At 54.8% G+C, this 19,958-nt stretch overlaps 1 protein-coding gene across 8 annotated transcripts in view; it reads right to left on the reverse strand.

Moving 5' to 3' along the window:
• COL27A1 (collagen type XXVII alpha 1 chain) overlaps positions 1-19,958 on the reverse strand; it is a 148,522-nt gene that overhangs the window by 64,634 nt on the left and 63,930 nt on the right. For all 8 annotated transcript variants that reach the window (XR_015548944.1, XM_087419227.1, XM_087419229.1 and 5 more), the window contains 9 exons: positions 12,845-12,898; positions 12,083-12,127; positions 8,762-8,815; positions 7,463-7,516; positions 6,768-6,821; positions 3,875-3,928; positions 3,655-3,708; positions 1,996-2,040; positions 529-582 (listed from right to left, as the gene is read on the reverse strand). Coding sequence is in view for 7 of the 8 variants with exons in the window: in XM_087419227.1 (XP_087275353.1) it covers positions 529-582; positions 1,996-2,040; positions 3,655-3,708; positions 3,875-3,928; positions 6,768-6,821; positions 7,463-7,516; positions 8,762-8,815; positions 12,083-12,127; positions 12,845-12,898 (468 nt within the window). In the remaining variant the exon portion in view is untranslated. The remainder of the gene's footprint in view (positions 1-528; positions 583-1,995; positions 2,041-3,654; positions 3,709-3,874; positions 3,929-6,767; positions 6,822-7,462; positions 7,517-8,761; positions 8,816-12,082; positions 12,128-12,844; positions 12,899-19,958) is intronic.

A 19,958-nucleotide genomic window follows, 5' to 3' on the forward strand; every position in this document is an offset into this window, starting at 1 on the left:
CCTGGGGCCAGCTCCTTTTTGATAAATTTTTTAAAAACCTGTTACAAATGTAATACACATTTTTTGTATAAATAGGGGAAATATAGAGGCCCAGAGAAGAAAATGGAGCTCTCCTACAATCCCACCACCCAGCGATAACCCCTGTCCACAGTGCAGCCTCTGCTCTGAGCATATAGAACACAGTGGAACCAGCCCCTGCAACAGGCCATACTGGAATGTTCCATCTTATAATCTGCTTCCTACCACCACCAGCACGACACGCACAGGCATTGTTCCATCATGGAATATCTTCCACCCCACCGTCTTGGTGGCCTCATTATCTCCCATGATATAACACTGCCCCCCTGTTGAACACCTAGGTTATGTCCATTCTTTTCTTGTCTGTTACAAATACTTTGTGATACACGGGGACCGTTTCCCCCCCTTTCCACAACTAGCCGTGGGGCTCGGGGTTCGTCCTGGGCCCTCATATGTTGGCTCCCCATCCCTCCTCTCCTCCCCAGCCCAGTCACTGCCAGGTCCCCTCACCTTCAAGCCATCCGGGCCAGGCCTCCCAGGAAACCCCTTCCTGCCGGGTTGACCCTGCAACAGAGAGAGGTGAGTGAGAGGAGCCAGGCGGGGGCCGCCTTGCTGGGGTCCCAGGATCTGGCATAGGGGAGGGCCACAACGCCCCAGGGGACAGGGATGCAGGGCCCTGATGTCATCACGCCACCAGGGAGGGTCTGCAGCTGTGTGACCCCGGGGAAGTCTCCCCTCCCCGGCCAGTCTCATCTCAATGGGGATGACAAGGAGCGGGGAAACAGAAAGGGCTGGACAGAAGATAAAGGGCACGGGGGAATGGAGAGTTCATGCTCGTGGTTCTCAAAGTGTGGCCCAGGAACCCCTGGGGGTTCCTGAAACCCTTTCAGGAGAGTCATGAAGTTAAAACTATTTTCATAATAATATTAAGATGTCATTAATATTATTATGTGTCACGCTCCTTCTCATGAATGTAAGCGGAATTTTCCAGAGGCTCCACGACATGTGGTGTTATCAACAGATTGAACACAGAAGCAGATTGGAGAACCCAGCTGACTTCTATTAAGCCAGACATTTAAGGGATTTGCAAAAATAGTAAAACTCTTTTCATCAGATGATTTTGCTTTGGAAAATAGACCTATTTTTCATAAAACTATTGTTTTCGTTAACATGAAGTGGGTTTATTATTAATGTTAAATGAATCAATAAATACATTTAAAATGTCTCAATTCTAATTACTAAGATCAATGAATGTAACCCACACAAAGAAAACCATTTTGGGTCTGCCATCATTTTTTTTGGGTGTGTGAGGAAGATCAGCCCTGAGCTAACATCCATGCTAACATCCATCCATCCTCCTCTTTTTGCTGAGGAAGACCGGCTCTGAGCTAACATCTGTTGCCAATCCTCCTCCTTTTTTTTCCCCCCAAAGCCCCAGTAGATAGTTGTATGTCATAGTTGCACATCCTTTTAGTTGCTCGCCATCATTTTGAAGAGTGTCAAGAGGTCCTGAGACCAAAAAATTCATGAACTGCAGGTATACACAATCACTGGGATGGAGGGGATGAGAGACGAGACGAGAACGTTCCAGAAGGCAGCTTGGAGCAGTGCAGAGAACGCAGGATTAGGTTCCAGGCAGGGCACCCCCACTTCCTGGCTGTGAGAAATCGGGCTAAACCCCTCGCTCTTTGAGCCTCGATGCCTCGAATGAAACTAAGACAAGCGGTGCCTTTCTCACGGGAGAATCAAATGAATGAAAACAGAGGCAAAGCGCCAGCGCATAGTAGGTGGGCAAGGGCAGACGGTCAGTTTCCTGCCTCTTGTCTCTCTCCTCTGGGGTCTGTCCCGGTCCCCTCTCTGGCTGGCCCAAGGCCTCACTGATGACTTCTCTCCGGGGCACCACCCAGACGTTACCCCCCTGCGCACAGCTGGCTCAGCGCCCACAGATCCCACCTCCCCCAGGCCAGCAACACTCACCTCCAAGCCAGGGGCCCCTGGCGGCCCCATGGGGCCCTCATCTCCCTAGAGTCGGGAGACACAAGAGAGGAAAAAAAGGAGAAAGTTAATCCAGCGGGAGTCTCGGGGAGTTTGACCTATGAGGAGGAAAAGGGAGGACAGAAGACAGCCCTCCTGGACCAAGAGAAACGGCGCACCCGGGCCCCCACCTGGCCCCACCCGGGGCCGAGGCGCCACCAGTCACGGCCTAGAGGACTTCTGCGTGAATGGGGTTCCCAGCGTCATCTGAATGTGACCAGCCCAGGGTCGTGGCAGTGCTAGGCAGGAGTCATATGCCATCATAGACTGTGGGAACAGAGCCCCAAACAGCAGCTCAAAGATATGGGCTCTATCTATTCTGAGCTCTGCCATTTACACAGTGGCAGATGTTAGCCTCACTATGCCTCAGTTTCTCCATCTATAGAATGGTGCAGTGTGGAGAAGATCATCCTAAAGTATAAAGACTAGCGAGTTCCGGGAGGACAGCAAGTGCTCTCTTATTTTTTTTTAAGCATCACTCAGGATGGGTGTGCACAGGGTCCAGTGGACGTGCGGTGAGTGAAGGGAGAGAGGAGGGCAAGAGAGAGGGAATAAACGGAGAATGAATGAATGTATGAGTGGATGAATGAATCAATACAGACGCGAGCAAGTGGCAGGCATACTGAGGGAGTTCTTGAGCGGTAATGCGAGTGTAGACAGAAGCATGTGGCTGGGGCCGTCTTTCCCTTCTCCCCTCCCTTCCCACTTCTGGCCCATGGAGACTCTTCAGACCTCCCACAGGCGCAGGCAGCCTCCAAATTGGCCCCTCTGGATGCCAGGCCTAACCAAGGGGCCCTCTCCAGCACTGCCCCCCAGCTTCCAGGAAAGCAGCCCCACGTGGCAGCTCCCCAAGCCAGCATTGGGACCCCGCCAGACCCAGCACCAGCCTGAGAAGGCATCCGTGTCAGCCAGATGCCGGCCTGTGGTCGCGGCAAGTTTGGGCCTCCCGTACCCTCAGCGGGGCTGTGTGTCATGGCGGCCTGTGCCAAGGGGGGTGGTGGGAGACCTCACGCATGGGCAAAATCTGGGGCCAGTAGAGACCTTGTCAATCCCCTTCTGAATTCAGGCGTGAGTCAATAAGCAAATCTTTACTCTGCTACTTACTAGCTGTGCAAACCATGGATTCTCCGGGGATGCCCCAGGCAGCTCCCAGGAGCACACAAGTTAATTGCATGAGGTCTATGTCACGGGCTTTGGGCTCAAGCACACGTGGGTTCGAATCCTAGCCCTGCCTGCCACTAACCACGGGACCTGACACAGTCTCTTCTGAGTCTCGGGGCCTCACCTGTAAAATGGAGCTGACAACTCCTACCCTCCCATGACAATGCCCCGATACACTGCGCTACTGTGAGCAGGAGTGGTGGATGTGGCTCTGAGAGAGAGAACGCCAGGGCAATGGGGGTGCCGTGGAGGGCGGGAGTGACCCGCCAGACAGGCCAGGGCAGAGAGGGCCCCTGGAAGGGTCAGGGGCAGGGCTGTAAGGGATGAACTGGAGGGCAAGCCTGAGGTAGCCTTGCATCTCAGCTCAGGCCTCCAGGACCCAGGACAGAGCAGGCCGGGGGCTGTGCAGAGACGGGCAGGGGCAGGGCCAGACAGTCTCACCTCAGGCCCCAGCTGCCCACGGGGTCCCGGCAGGCCTCGAGCTCCAGGCTTCCCCTGGTGAGAAGGGAACAAAAAGGATCTCAGAGGCGGCACCACCGTCTCCATCACAGGCTAGCAAGACTCCCCTTTACATCCGAGCCAGGCAGCCAGCCCTGGAGGCTTGTGGTTTCCGCAGAGCTGTCAGCTTCTTCAAGCGGAGCTACCCCGGGCAGGGACTCACCTTCATGCCTTCTGGGCCATTGTCCCCAGGGGGGCCAATGTCTCCGGGGAACCCCTGAGGGGAAGCAGAGAACAGGGGTCACCCGTGGGGACCAACCTGGGTTTCCATCCCACCCTGTGTGGGATGTGACCCAGGGAGGTCAGTTAACCACCCTGATCCTGCGATCCTCGGTTCTAGAACAGGGGTCTTGGTACCGACCTTACACCTCAGAGAGCTGCTGAGAAAATTAAGTGAGACAATGCAGGAAAGTACTCGGCACAGGAGCAAGCACACACAAGGTCTGGTCCTGGGCCGGGGGCAGCCATCTTCTGGCCCGAGAAGTCTCATCCTTTGACTGCAATGATCCTGCAGGCAGGATGACGTTCTGGGTTTGCTGTGACTTGGAAAGGGTTGAAAAGCGCTGCTCTAAGTAATCTCAGCTCCTCCTATCGGGAGCTGAAATCCCTCTCCAACCTGGCCAGGCATGTGGGACTCTGCCCCACGCCACCAAGGAGGGCTCACTGATGCCAGACCAGGCCCAGTCCCGACGGATGATGGTGCAGTGGAAGCTTCCTCCTGACACGGAGCAGAACCCCCTCCCTTCCCCCTCGTCAACCTCGTGCTGCCCCTCTGGGACCCACAAAGCACAGGGGGTCCCTCTTTCCACAGTGGTCTTTGCACATTTGGAGACTAGTTACCCCATTCCCAGAGGCCTGCCCTTCTCTGTCCCTTCAATAGCTTCTAGTCAGGGAGCCAGGGCCCCTTGGCCTGGCTGCCTGCCATGGTCCGTTTCCATTGTTGGTGATCACCAGGACGCCCATGCTTCTCTGGGTGTAAACTGACCAGCACAGGCCAGTATGGGAACATCCCCTTCTTTGTTTTAGGGCTAATACCTCTGTTAATTCAGCCTAGAACTCCATTCACTTTCAGGGCAGCCCCACTACTCCTTCAGTTTCCTGCCAGCTAGAAAGCAAAGACTTTTTGCGTGAATCCCTGAGACCAAATGCCCCCTCCCATCTTGCCTTCGTAAGTTGGCATTTTTTCCCCTCTTTTGATCTTTTGGTAACTCCCATTAAATTCCAGCTCAAACATCCTCTCACCCTTTTCACTGGCAAAGGCAAGAATGGTCCTGAATTTGGAGCTAACACAGGAAGCCAAAGACCCATGTCTTTTTCTTCAAAACGAGAGGTTCAAAATCCCATTCTGCCTCCGACTCGCTGTGTGACCACCGGAAAGTTCCTAGCCTCTCTGAGTCTCAGCTTCCTCAGCTGTAAAATGGTGACCATGACATCCACCTTACAGGGCTGTTCTGGAGCTTGAAGGGAACCACGGGAGCAAAGCGCTCCATCGGTGCCTGGCACCTGCTAAGTGCTCAATAAAAATCTGCAGCCAAAACGATTCTGGGTCCCCTGTCCCAGGAAAACAAGTCTGCCCGGGGCGGGCCTGTCTCTAGGGAGAACTTGGTGGTCTGGATGCTGATCAGAATTCTGGTGCTCACACAGATGGGGCCCGCAGATGAAGGATAGATAATTCATGCGGGGGCCGGAGAGCAGGCCTTCCCATCTTCGGTCTCTGGGAAAGGAAGGAAAGAGCCAGAAGCTGCTGACATGCTCACTAGTAACTATCTTCAGCTGAGCAGAGCCGTCTTCTGGATACTACATCAGCCCATCCAAACAGAACACAGGCCTGGGAGAGGCAGCCCCCGGATCTGTCCAGGGACCCAGGAGGAAGCCACAGGGGATATTATTTGCCACAAGTAGCAGAGGGACCCTGAGGAAGCCACTTCCCTGCTCTGTGACTCACTCTCCTCATCTGTAAAATGGTGGGAATACCTCCTTCCCACGGTTGCGGTGGTGATTCAACAAGTTCTCATCCCGAAGACACAACACAGCTCCGGGCACGAGGCGGTGCCTACTAAGAGCACATATGCTTTCCACCCTCACTGGCCAGGCTGCTGGGGAACCCGGACTCTCAGAGAAGTCTTTTTCCACAGCGACCAGGGGAAGGGATCAGGACCATGAAGAGAGGCCAACGCCAGTTGTCTAAAGATAGGACTGTGTCACGGCCAAAGTCAACACAGCGGAGAGTCAGCACTTGTAGCTTTCAGGAAATACTCCCTCCTCCATCCGGGCGATACCAGGAGTCATCTTTGGAAGAGTCTGGAGAACCGGCAGAGCCAGACTTTTGTCTCTGAGACCTTGCAGATGAGCAAGGGCCCAGACTAGGGAGTTGGGGGTGGGTGGGGCTGGCTGATTCCCCCTGCAGGGCCTTGCCCAGGCACTGCTTACCCTGTTCTCCAGAGCTAGGCCCCGTAATAGAGGGCGGAGGGCAAAATGCTCCACCAGCCGCCTCACTCCGCCGTACGTGGAGGCCGGTTGGTGGACATTTAGCAAACCTATGCTAATGACCACATGCATCAGACACTCAGGGTCCACTGACTGAGCTAGAATGATGATACTGATTGCTACATCCGTCCTTCACTATTTCTCATTCTCCATTCAAACACCAGAATTTTACATTTGCTCCATGCTTCTCACACCCGGGTGCTCTGAGCCCTGAACTTTTCCAGGGTGTTGGGATACGGGGAGCTCCTGTGAAGGGTCCAGGCAGTAGAGCTCAGAGGGTTTTCTTGATGTTTTTTCTGGAAACTGAAAAGGTGGCTACAAAGCTGGGAAGGGTCTCTGAGGCCAGTTTCTGTCCCACGGCCATTGAGAGGCCCCGGGGAAGCTGGGGTGGGGGACGCACAGAGGCAAAACAGGAAAAATGGTCAGTCTCAGAACGTCTATTCTCAGCCCCATCTCTCATTTGCTGTGTGATCTCAGGCAAGTGTCTCCCCATCTCTTGGCCTTGGTTTCCCAAGGACAATCCCCAGTCCTGGTTGCAGCCAGACACAGAGAAATAGGGCACTACATACCTCGGGGCCAGGGGGCCCAGGAAACCCAAGGGATCCTTTGTCTCCAACTTTGCCCTGTAGAGCGGAAGAGATTGCAGGGGAGATGGGGTTAAGTGAAGGCCCACCTTCCACCGACCCCTCATATTATCGCCCTGGCTGTGGGTGGTTGGAAAACTCAGAAGTATATGAATGCAATCTGCCTCGACAACTAGAAGGAGCTACTCTCAAACCCCGCCTCCTACACTTCCTAGCCACGGGATCCTGGGCAAGTCCCTTCACTTTGTAGAAAGAACCTCAGTTTCTCCATCTGTACAATGGGAACAATAATAATTCTCTAACCCCTGGGGTGGTTGGCAGGCTTCAAAGAGATACAGTACAGGAAGGATCTGATACACAGTAACCTTCAACGAATAAATGACACACACTGCTATTATTAACATCATTAGTATTGTTCATAAGGCATAAGGAGCCCTGGATTCTCGCCAGAGCCCTGCCAGTGACGGAGGCCTGTCTATGATGCTCGGTGAGTGCCTGTCCCCTGGGCCTCAGTGTCCTCATCTGTAAAATGAGCCAATCTCCATTCCTGCCCTGCCCTGCTCACCTCCCAGGGCTGCCGCAGGAGGAAATAAGGTCCGGGATGTGAAGGCACCCCCAGCCACATTCCATGACCAGTTGGAGAGTGTGAGGTTTGGGGGTCTCAGAGCTGAGGTACTTACCAGAGGCCCTGGCTTCCCCCGTGCGCCCGGGAACCCCGGCAATCCCTGGCTCCCCTGGAAAAAACCCAGAGCAGGCTGGGGTTAGTGGGGAACAGACGTGGGCAGAGGAATAGCTGCTCATCCTTGCCAGCCTGAGCCCTGGAGAACACTCCCCTAGGATGAGAGACGAGCTCCCCCTTCACTTTTCCTACTGGCAAGCTCCAGTTCGGCCCCAGGGATGCAAAGGTGAAACAGCAGCCCCTGTCCTCACCAGGTCACCCTGGAACCCAGGACTCCGGGGCTCCAAGCAGGCACTGAGCACCCTATGTGCCTGGAGAACTTGGGAGACTGGGGCCCAGCAAGTCGAGCAGCCAGGCCTGCGCAGATTGCAACCCAGAGACACCGAGGCTGGGTCAGGACAGGGCAGCCAGGAGGGAGGGAAGAGGAAAGGGAGCACTGGCCAACATCTGGGCCTCGTTGACTGGCTGGGTGAGGTCCAGACGGGGCCACGTGGTGCCAGACACAGGCACAGAGGAGCCGGCCTCGGCAGGCTGCCTCGGTTCGTCAGTCCATCAGTCAGGCCAGTTACTCACTCGCTCACTCAAACGTGTCCTAAATGCTCACTGTTCTGTGCAGGATGCTGAGCCAAGCCATGCCAGGGCAGTCTGGGGCCGCATCCCCACGGAACCCGCCGTCTGGCACAAGTCCTCATCAACCGGGGGAGAAAGGTGCTGTCACAGGTGAGGGACAGACAGGCCGCTCAGGCCACTCAGAAAGGCCACTTCCCGAGAAGGTGGAGAAAATGGCATCCGAGCAGGGTTTGCAAGATGGGGCAGGGTCGGGCCGAGCAGAGGCTGGGCGGAGGCTGCGCCAGGGGAGGCGGCGGCGTGTGCAAAGCTTGAGGGGCCGCGGGCAGTTCAGTGGAGTGGGAGCACAGGGCGGTAAGGGCGAGGGGCAGGAAAGTGTCAGACAGGCCTACTCTCTGGGGTCCTGGGCGCCGGAGTGAGGAGCCAAGACTTCACTCTGGGAGCAGTGGGGAGCCATGGATGGTTTGTGAGCACAGAGCAGAGCTATGCATCAGAACCATTTTGCAGCAGTGAGGAAGACAGACTGGGAGACCAGAGGCTGAAGGCCTGGGAATAAGTCAAGAGGCCGTTGTAAAGTCCAAGGAAGAGATGACGAGAGGGTGGACCGAGGATGGAGAAGACAGGATTGTCTGAAAGGAAGCCATCTTGCAGGTGGTCCTGATCCATTATGGGCCCTGGGAAGGAAGCCAGGGCCAGAGAAGAGAAGGGCGGGGGATGAATCTGATGCAATTACCTTGTCTCCTTGGAATCCGGTATCTCCCGACACACCTGGAACCCCTTGTTCACCCTAAATACACACCAGCAAAGAAGGTTACAATGGAGACCACGGTGGGTTCCAGAAGCCTCCCCACATCCAGACCCACTGGCAAGGTACAGCTTTGCCGAGGCTGTTCCCAAAATTGATCTGACCAGCAGCAGCCTTGTTAGAGAAAAGGGCAGCCCCTCCCCGGGGCAGCCTGGGTGGGGAAGGCAGGCCCTGGGGGGACCGAGCCGGTTCATCTGCAGATCTGCCTGTGGTTGTTCAGATGCCTGAAAACTCCACTAACAGAGCTAACCCGCCCCATGTCACTCGGCCTTCCAGGAGGACCGACACCTGCGGGTCAAAGGAACCGTGTCTTGATCTTTCTACCTCTTCATCGTCAACTGATGTCACCCAGGGGCGAAGGTAGCCTGTCCAGTGTCCCCACACCACTGTGGTTTCCGAGTGCTTACATCTGTTGCTTGATATTTTTCACCACCAGGCTGTGAGCTGTCACTTCTTCCTTCTGTGGGAGTTTCTACGCAATCTCAAAGCAATCTGCTTCAGGATCTGTTTCAAAGCAAGCTGCTTCGGTCTTCTTCTAATTAGCTGCTTTTAATCAGCGATAGCGTGAGAAAGCAGATAGCCTGGCTTGTTAAGATTATGTGTAAACAGCGAGTTAACCGGCCTCGAGTCAGGTCTGAGTGTTCCTCTTCCAGGATGACGTATTGCACAGGGTTGGTGACACTGATTCTGGCTGGCAGAGGTCTCTTCTGCTCCCTCCCTGTTTTCAGCCACGTCCTGGTAAACAAGCTATCACGGAACCAGATCGGGGGAGGTTTCTCCTTAGAGCCGGAACCCCCTCGCGCAGCCCTCATCATTTCCAGCTTTCCATGGTGGACATTACCAACTGTCCGTTGGCCCCAGGACTTGCAAACATTCACAGCCCTGGGAGCAGTTGGAAAATGGGGAGAAAAACCCAGGAAGAATGGAGAATCTGAGAGAACCCACAGCATGCAGCTCAGGCCACGACCCAGCAGAATAACTTCCTTGGTAGAACAAAAGCCAGAATTAAAAAAAGAAAAATTTTTTTAAACTTACTTTGGTTTTTCCAATTTGGAAAATCCTGTATAACATCCCAGAGTTTTAGGAACCAAGAAACTTTTTTTTTTTTTTAATGCCCGAGGGAGGAGTGAGGGAGTAAAAAAAAAAAGATTAAAAGGCACCTAAGAAATCAGGACAATGGATTTGGAGAAAGCTGGGCTTGGAGCGGGAGTCTCCATTCCAGAATGCGCCTCCACACAGGGAGAGCCAGCCCAGTGGTTGTAAGTGGGACAGAGGCCAGGCTGGGTCATGGAAAATCTAGAATTCTAGGCAGGATGACCACAGAACATGAAGGGATGGTTCCGTCATCCCAGGGGAGGGCCCAGGAGATAGGGGGAATGGGGGGGAGACTGATCTGAACCCCACTCCCCAGCCAAAGGGGCAGAAAAGAGATTTCTTTTTCTTTTCTTCATTTTTTAACTCCAGAAACTTATTTGATTTTCCTGAAAACTATGGGCAGGAAAATAATTTCCTCCTCCTCTTTTTTTTTTTCCAGAGCTTTCACATCTCGCAATGTCCCGGGCACCACCAGTCAGCATGCCAGCGAGTTCTCTGTAACACAGTTATTTCCATGTTCCTGATGAAACAGTGAGCTGGAGGCCAGCTCTGCAAAGAGCCTATAAAAAGCTCGCTGCTTGCACTGCCATTTCCCTCCCTTCCTTTCTCCCTCGTCCATGACTTCAACATTTCCAGTGTGCTGATGGCTCAGACCTCAGGGTAAACAGGTAGCCGTGGGGAAGCCCTCGCCTCCAACAGGAAGCCGCTTCATCAGGAGAGGGAGGACCACGGAGGAGCAGGCTTAGCAGCCAGCAGGGCGGCACCAGAGGGCGGAGCAGAGTGGGGGAGGCAGAGGGGCTGCAGCTGGAGGCTCGGGTGACAGTAGGAGACGGAAGAGGTGGAAACAGATGGAGAGAGGATTGAGGTTAGTCCTGTACCCCTGGTTGCCAATGGATGGGGTGGGTAAGACAATCTGGGGATGCCGGTTTCAGCCCAGCAGTTCTAATTTTCTAAGAGTCCAACAGCCCGATAGATCATTGAATGTCCTTTGACGCATCGTCTGTTTCCCTGGCTGTGAAATGTAGGCACTGGCGGAGGTGACCTCCAAGGGTCTCAGCTGTGTCTTTCCGACCTCAGTTCTGCTTCGTGGTTGAGGTCCCTGGAGCCAGGGGCCTGGTTGAAATCCTGACACTACTTACCAGCGCGTGGGCTCGGGCAAGCTTCCTCTCTCATGGGGGCTGGAGGATGGGTGGGTTAATCCCCACAGAGCACTCAGATGGTACCCAGCACTGGCACCCGTCCTGATTCTCAGGTTTAGGAGGAGCGGAATCATCTGAAGACAGGTGCCGGAGGAGCCTGGCCACGGGAGCGGCTGAGTGGCTCTCATCCACTGAGGCTTATGGAAACTTGGTTGCTGCCCGAAACCCCTCCCACAGCCCCTCTGGGGTAGCTGGTTTGTCAAGAGACTGAGGGGGGGCAGGAAGATGGCCACAGGGCAGACTACCAGGAGCACTGCCCCTCCCCCATATCTGTCACTCAGATGCTGCGTGGCCCAGGCCACCTGCTGCCCCATTCTGGGCCCCAGGGGCCCACCTACCCACCTCCAGCTCTGCTTTGGCCCAGGGTCAGACAGTGAGAGCTCAATAGCAGGGCTGTGCAGGACACATGGCAAGGGTGGCCTCCCCGTGGCAGCTGGGAGGAAGGCGGGTCGGGGGCTCAGGGGCCTGCCCTGGCTTTCCTGTTACATTTTCAGACCCAGCGCTCTCTGGGGTTGGGTTCCCAATTCCCCTGCAGGCGGTTTATGTGGATTTGTTTCCTCCTGTGCCTGGGCGAGGTCTCTGGGCCCGTCATCTCAGCATCGCTCCCTCCTCCATCCCCCACCCCCACCCTCTGGGTTATGCGGTTTCAGTCTCAAAACCCAGACACTGGCCTCAGCTCTGCTCTCCAAATTCAGACACCTGCCCCACCTTATCCCCCACCTGTGCCTCAACAGCCCCGTGCTCTACCCGCCGAGGTCTGCACGCCCCCAGAACCATCTGTCTGAGCCCCACCCAGAGTTACAAAGAAAAAGCCGGGGAGCACAGATTTAGGGGGCCAGAGGGGAGGCAGGAGGAGTGCAGGGGAGTGGACCTGGCGAGAAATCAGCAGCAGCGTCGAGGCGGAGGGGGGTTCGCATGCAGATAACACAGTGCAATAAGGGAGTATTCAGATCACCTTATCACCTTTCAGTCCGGGCTCCCCCATGTTCCCCATCAGTCCCTGCAACACAAAGGCCGGGCCAGCCGTGAGAGAGGCTCGAAGCCCCTGGAGTCAGGAGCCCTGGCTTAAACCCACTGATTTGCTGCGAGACCCCGTGCTAGATGCCTCAGCCCAGGGATCAATTTGCCCATCTGTACAAGGGGGCAGTGACCCCTGGCTCACAGGGCAATGGTGTGGACTGAAGGAGCATGAGAAGGGGCAGTTTGCTTGTGAACCACAGCACTCTGGACAAATCTGGGGAAAAGGGTGTTAATGGGGCGATGGGCTTAACGAGCAGTGTCATATGCGTGTTGGCCAAACGAGGTAGTCCCGGATTGTGGTCCTGGCAGTCTTAGCCCATCTTTCTCCTGCACGCCCATCCCGCTCAGGGATGTACTGAGTTCATGGTTTGCCCACGAACTCAGTTTCTATGCCCCTGGTGATGACCCCACCGGATTTTCAGTGCCCGGAGGTCCAGAATCGTATCAGACTCATGCTCAGTTGGGGACTGCTGTCTAATAAAGATGTCTGGATAAATGACATACAGATTGGACCAGCTCTGAGGCCCGAGAAGAACCGAGCTCCTGACCTGCCAGCTTCCACTCCGGCACCCCTCTGAGTGTCCCCCCATCCTCCCCTCCCCCAACACTGCATCAGGGCACCCTTCCTTCTGGGCTGCAATGGGTCAGGGGGTGCCCGGCTGGGACGAGGACCAGAATAGGGGACGGCCCTGTTTACCTTCATGCCCTTGGGTCCTGGGTAGCCAATCGGACCCAACACTCCCATGTCGCCCTGGGAAGAGAAAGAGAAGAGGATGCTGTGAGAGGCGGCCCACAGGAGCTGGCCGGGGAGGGACGGTTCCCAAGGTCCGTCGGGCTGGGCTTCTGAGGACACAACCCCACTGGACTGCTCCTGGAATTAGGAATGTTCCTTTTTCTGTTTACATCCACTGAAGCGCTGGGATAAATTTCACACAGGTCGTTTCTCAAGTTCATGTCTTGATTGCTGCCCCTCCCCCTCCACTTCTTTCCATCTCATATTAGAAATTAGATCTTTCTATTCCACATTAGATCCTTTACATCCCATACTAGCTAATGGACTCGGGGCATTTCATTTGATTTCTTTGGACCCCAATCTCCCTATCTATATAAAATAGGGTCAATGATCCCTCCCCTGAGAGCTACTATAAGCATTAAATAAGCATACACAGAGGCCTTGGCTCCTAGCTTAGCGAGGGGGAGGTGCTTTCTGCTTCCCAGAAGCTCGGCATCTCCTTGGGAGGGCAGCAAGGAAGGAGGGGGCTGTCAATCACAGACACCCCAGGGCTGGCAATGGGCCCAGTAGGACGGTAAGATCAGCTGGACAACAGTTTGGAGATGCAGCTTCAGATCTGATCAGCCTGTCAGGGTGGGGACAGCAGAGTTCTTAAACGCTGCAGAGCCAAGTTCCCTCCACAGGGCGCTCCGCGCTGAGGGCTCGGGAAAGGCCGGGAGGCAGCACCTCTGCATCCATTGGAGGCAGACCCTCAGTCTCATGTCCCCTCTGCTGCTCACTCATTGTGTGATTTGGGGGGCTAACCCTCCTGTGCCTCAGTTTCCCCGTCTACCAAATGGGGATTAGCAATACTACGTACCTCCTAGAGCTGTGTCGAGGAGTAATGGACTTACATGTGTAGAGTACTTGGCAGTCTTGGGAGGCGTTTTTGGTTGTTGCAACTGAATAGGTGCTACCGGCCTCTGGGGGCTGGAGGCCAGGCATGCTGCTAACACCCTACAACGCACAGGCCAGCCCCCACAGCAAAGCATTATCGAGCTCAAGCTGTCAATAGTGCCAAGGTGAGAAATCCTGGTGTGGAGTGCGGAAGCGACTGGATTTTCTCTTTCCCTCAAATCTCCTCACTTCCTGTCCTCCCCTATCATACCACTCTCAGCCACGGCCATAATGTGAAGCCCACGCCCAGAGAAAGGGAGCCCCTGAAAACATTCTCTCCTTTCCCTTTTCCATCCTCTGTGACTGATCCAAGTGTCTGGCTGCCGTGTGAGCTCAGTCAATGTGCTTGACCTCTCTGAGCCTGTTTCCCACGTCCCTGAGTCAGGCTCCATGGAGGCCCCCGGCAAGTGCTCTGAAGCAGTGGAGGAATAAAGGCTGCCCCAGGTAGCCAGGCTCGAGGACGGGTTCCTGTCTGAGCTGCCTGGAGACGTCTCGGAGGGAGGCCGGGCAGACAACGAAAAATCACATTCCTGTCTGCCTCCGCAGAAGGGCCAAGGGGCCTGTGCAGTGGAATGCCCCCAAGGAGACAGACGGAGGGAAGGGCAGAGTTCACAGACGGCAGCGTGGCCTGGCTGAGGAGATGCCGATTCTCACCCTCAAACCCCACCCCAGCATGACTTAGACCAGCTGAGGTAGACACTGGAGGCTGGCCAGGGCCCTGCCATGGACCGGCTGTGTGGTCTTGGGCCAAACACGTCCCCTGTCTGGACCTCAGGATCCCCACCTGATTGGGTCAAACCAAGCCTTCCAGCTGAGCCTTCGCTAAGAATTTCTGGCTTCAGTTCCCATCAAGTAATCTTCTCATTGAGAAAGTCTTGATTTAACAGGAAATGATAGTAATGCACAGAGCATCCACTGCTAGGCATTATGCTAAGACTTTACATGTCTCAAACCAATTATTCCTCACCACAGCCCTTAGAGATTCGATCTACTAGCCCCATTTACAGATGAGGAAACTGAGGCTCTGAGAGGTTAGGGCCTGAGCAAATCGCAGAGCTGGGCAGAGCTGGGATTCACACCAGGCAGCCTGTCTCCAGAGCTTCTAGGCAATTCTGAAGTAATCTTTGGAGAGAAAGGAGAGAAGAGAGGGAAGAAGCCAGGATCCCTGGCCGGGAGAGGCTGGAGTCGGAGGAGAAGCCAGCCCTTCGGAGAACCGCCTCTCGGCCGGCCACTCTGGCAGCCGCTCCTCTCCCCCTCTCTTTTCCTGGATGCAGGGAGTGAGGGTGGCCCGCCCAGAGTTCCCCGTGGTGCTCAAACAAACAGAGGAGGCTCTGCCACTGCAGTCGGCTCCAACTGGGGCCCGCGCGCGGGCAGGGGACCAGCCAGCAGCTCCAGGAACACAGGCTCGTTCTTCCCCGCTGCAGGCCTGAAGGCAGCTGGTTGTGTGGGGACCGAATCCCATACAGGCCTGTGTGGGGCCGCGGGGGAAGCAGCAGCACCACACTCACCACCCTGCAGGCCTCTCCAAAGGGGTCTGTGCGGGGTGGGGGGCAGGGACCAGCATGGGCATCCAGCCCCAAGGGGCAGGGAATCCGTGGAAAGGGGCTCTGGCTGCAGGGCACCCGGGGAGAAGGTGGCAGCTCATTTAGGGCAAGTCTTCCCCATGTTGGCGGGACCCCCACACTGGGCTATAAAAGCATTTGGGGGAGGAACAGAGAAAATTCCAGGCCACCTTCCCCCAGGACAGCCAGCAGAGTACCAGTCTGCTCCGCGCTAGACACCGTCGCGGGTGGCTTGGCCAAGCAACACACAGAATGTCGTGTCCCCACAAGAAAGAACAATGAGTAATGCCCTTGATTTGGATCCTGTTCCCACTTTTGCTAAACTCCCAGACAGCGCTTTATACACTTTGCCCTTCATTTCACTGGCTCCCCTGAAGAACACAAGCAACCACATCTGCCCCCAATGAAAAAGCTCCTACTGTGCGCCAGACACCAGGTGCGACACTTCCAAGTCTCATTAAATCCTCCTTGACGCTGTGCCAGGAGTGGTGTCGGCGGCTCGGGCACTCGCCAACTGCTCACGGTGAGCCCAGGTTGGGGGAGGTCAGCACCGTTATTAGCTTCGTTCCATTTTACAGATGAGAAAACCGAGGCTCAGAGGGAGGTGCAGCCACCTGCCCGAGATTAAGCACCGAGGAGGGGCCAGAGGCAGGACCAGAACCCAGGTCTGTCTGTCTGTCTGGCCCCACAGTCCATGCTCGCTGGCCCTGATTGACTGCTTACTCCAATAAAAGACTCAAGGATGCTTTTCATCATTGCTGTCACTAATAAGTGACAGTGTGTGAGGACAGGCTTCAGATTCAGACATGGGCGTGAGCTCCACTCCTCTGACAAGCCAGGGGGTTTTCCAGGGCCCCTAAAGAAAACCTGGGCGCTTCCAGTGCCCACCCTTCAGGGCAGACTGTTTCCGACAGCCAGAGTGTTCTGACCTGTGCTCACATTGTTAACGCCATTCGTCCTTCCGCCGCCCCTGCTGTCAGGTCTCAGCCTGACATGGGTTTTGCTCAAAGCCCTTTCCACGCCGATGACCATTTATGTGTGTGCTGACGTGGCTACCACCTGCCCCGTGGCCCAGCGGAGGCGCTCACATGGCTTAATGCCTGGGTGGCTCCTGTGGTCTTAATCAGCACCATCTCTCACACAGAGCAGCCCCTGGCACCGCCCGTTCCGTTCCACGTTCTCATGCATCTGCTGTCTCCATCCAGCACAGAGTCGTGCTGAGCCGACGGGGTGGCATGCTGCAGTCGTGAAGAGCATGAGCTGTGGACACACGCCCAGGTCCAGCTGATGGGCTGTGTGACCTTGGGCAGGTGCTTCAGCCTCTCTGAGCCTCGGTTTCCTCTACTGTGCGATGATAATCCCACTTCCTACCCTCAGAGGCTTGCTGTGACCATTAAATGCTTAGCACGGGGCCTGGTAAATGTCAGCGGGGTTCGTAACCTTGCTTTATAGACAAGGAGAAAAAGCCAGACGATCATTTAGTGACAGAATATGCTGGATATGTCCACCATACCCCACAGAATATGTCCACTATACCCCACATGCTGGGCTTTGGCCAGATCGCATACTCTTTGGGTCTCATTAAATGGAGGAGCCAAAATTCCTTCTGTGTCACTCAGAATGAAAAGGGCAGAAATCCTTTGTTGAGCAGCTTCTGGAATCAGGCACACACTTATTGAGGGCCAAAGGGTTTCTAGTACTCAAAGGGGGCTGTTTCGAGATAGTCTCACCTCAGAGGCTGCAGGGGGTCACGCAGACCTGGGTTGCAAGCGCCTAGCTGGTGACCTCGGGCCCCAGCCTCCCCATCTGGGTGACCAGGCTGCAGCTGCCCGGCCGCCTCCAGCATCTCAAGGCTCCCAGAGCCTAATGCGTGTCAAGTGCACGCAGAGCAGACAGACGCTCCGTCAATGTTAGTCTGTCCCCTCGTGCCCTTCCTCCCGGCTACAAGGACCCCAGGGGACAGGGGAAGTTTAGGCTTCACTCTGCATGCAAATTGCTCCAGCTGACTAGACAGAAGGCATTGAATAAATGTGAATCGCCGCTAAAATGATAATCAATATGTGGAATTCCCATTTGCTCAGCTAAAAACCCACATCCTCTGGAAAACCATAGGTGACTCATAATCCCTTTTCCTCTTTAACTCCCGGGTAGAAAATTCCTTTCCTCTCCAACTTTCAGGGAGGCAAATTCTTCCCCAGGCACAGAAGCTGCTGTTCCCAAAAATCCAGGGCTGCAGTGGCTGTCTGGGGCGGCAGAGGGCACTGGCTTGGGAGCAGTCGTGACTTGAGGGCTCAGGGCCAGCCGTGTGACCCCCCCACGCACAAGGAGATAGGGAATGTCACCTTGGCAGCAAAGGGAATTTCAAAACGGCGGGAAGCGAGGCTGAAAGTGGCCAGACAAAGACACAGGGCAAGAGAAAAGCACAAGGAGGAACGGATCCACTCTTCAGACAAGGGCATCGCGGCAGGGCGCAGGCTTCAAGAAATGCAGGAAAGCGGGGGGCTCACCCCCAGCTCAGGCCCTTCAGAAGGCAAGCAGGGAGAGGAGTGCCCTGGACCAGGGGTTAAGAGACACGGCCTCTGATCAAGCCTCCATCCTCTCCCGCCATCTGTGTGACCTTGCCCAGGGGCCTCAGTTTTCCCATCTGCCAAATGGAATTCTCCTAAGAGATATTGTGAATAGGGTTGCCAGACTGAGCAAATAAAAATACAGGATGCCAAGTTCAAATCTGAATGTCAGATAAACAACGAATGATATTTTAGTAGAAATGTGTTCTAAATATTGCATCCAACATTCAAATTTCACTGGGCATTTTGTGTTTTATCTGGCCACCCCCAGTGTGGAAAGCAAAGGGGAGCATAGGTGTGAAGGGCTTTGCAAAGAGTCAGGAGCACCGAGGGCTGTGATGGATAGTCTGAGTCTCCAGAATCCGCGTGTATTCGGCCATGCGATATTCTCAGCTCTCTCAGGACCCAACCTAGCGGACGCAGAGACAATGACAAATAATAACATGCGCCAAGGATGACAGCCAGGATATGTAAACATCCCTTCAGAAAAGCTTTAGGGACTGGCAGCATTTAGCCTGAAGAAGGAGCTTGGGAAGAACAGACAACAACCATCTTTACATCTCAAACATCCTCTCCCAGGGGCAGGGAGACAACTTGGGCTTAATCCACAGGAAAACCTTGCACAATGAGAGCACTGTGAAAACGGACTGGGCTCCCACGGGAGGGAGCCTCCAACACCAGGGTGTTCACATTGGAATTTAACGACCATATGACCAAGATGCTCCAGACAGGACTCTGGCTGAGCCTAGAGGAGGCTGGACCAGAAGACTTCGGAAGTCCCCAGGAACTCAGCTCTCTAACTCTCATTGCAGATATTTCTTTTTCCAAAACATCTAGGTCAGTGCCTGGTGCCAAAGAAGGTGCTTGGCAAGGGACATCAGCGATGACAAATGTGTGACTCATGTTGCCACTTCCTCATCCCGAGCCAAGGCAGACATCACTAATCAATTGCAGCACCCTCTTCTGCTAAGTTCCAATGTGACTTTGAAATCTTTCTCAGTGTAGCCACCTAGACAGCTGCTACCAAGCACAACGTATCTTACGTGTGTCTGTGAAATCATCATCATCATCATCATCACCAACAACCACTGTTATTATAACTAGCACTTCCTGAGTACTTACTATGCACTAGGCACTTTATACATACTAACACTTTAAATCCTCACACCCATCCTCCAAGTTAGGTACTAATATTATCCCCACTTATAGATGGAGAAATTAAGGCAGAGGGGAGTTTAGAAATTTCCTCAGAATTGTGATTAAATGAGTGGTACCAGGCATCTGATTCCAGGAGCCGCCCTCTTAGCCACTGGACCAGACTGGACTGTGTGTGTCGTGGTCCTAACAAGAGTGGGCACAATGACCCCATTTTATAGAGAGGGCCCGGGAGGCTCAGGGAAGTGAGGCCATAACAGAGACCACAGAGCCAGAAGAAGGAGAGGCCAGGATTGGGACGCAGGTTAATCCGACTCTCCACCCCACTTCACCCAGATCCTGCTCCATCCACCTGAGCAGGAGCAGATAGTCCCCGGGGGGCCTCTGGGCTCTCTCCTCTCCCCAGGGCCTTCTGCAGCCTCCCGCTAACAGAATTTCTCGGAACGGTTGCTGGAGTGGCCAAAGCTGGAGGCCCATTTGTCAACCTAGGGAACATTCTCCCTGTGTCCCTCCATGGCCCCCAGACTCAAACCCCATGAGGAATGACCCAAGGACAGAGCAGAGGGGGCACCAGGCCCTCGGGAAAGCTCCTAGAGTCATTTCCCAGGCTCGGACCTCTCATTGGCCCTTGGGGCTGGGCCCAAGCTCAAGGCTCACCCTCTGAAGGCCCAGTAGGGGCCCCGGTTTTTGACGAACAGAGCCACTCCACACGGCCTACCCCAATCCAGATAGAGTCAGAGATCAGACTGCCTCCCACCTCCCTGCGTACAAGCCTCTCTCATCCCGGGCACGTCAGGAGGTAATAACAATAATTAATATAATGATATTTTCCAGAGTGCTAGACTCTGTGCCAAGGAC

The sequence above is a fragment of the Ceratotherium simum genome, chromosome 29 (assembly GCF_057802395.1).
Source record: "Ceratotherium simum simum isolate JZ-2026a chromosome 29, ASM5780239v1, whole genome shotgun sequence".
Lineage (NCBI taxonomy): Eukaryota > Metazoa > Chordata > Mammalia > Perissodactyla > Rhinocerotidae > Ceratotherium > Ceratotherium simum.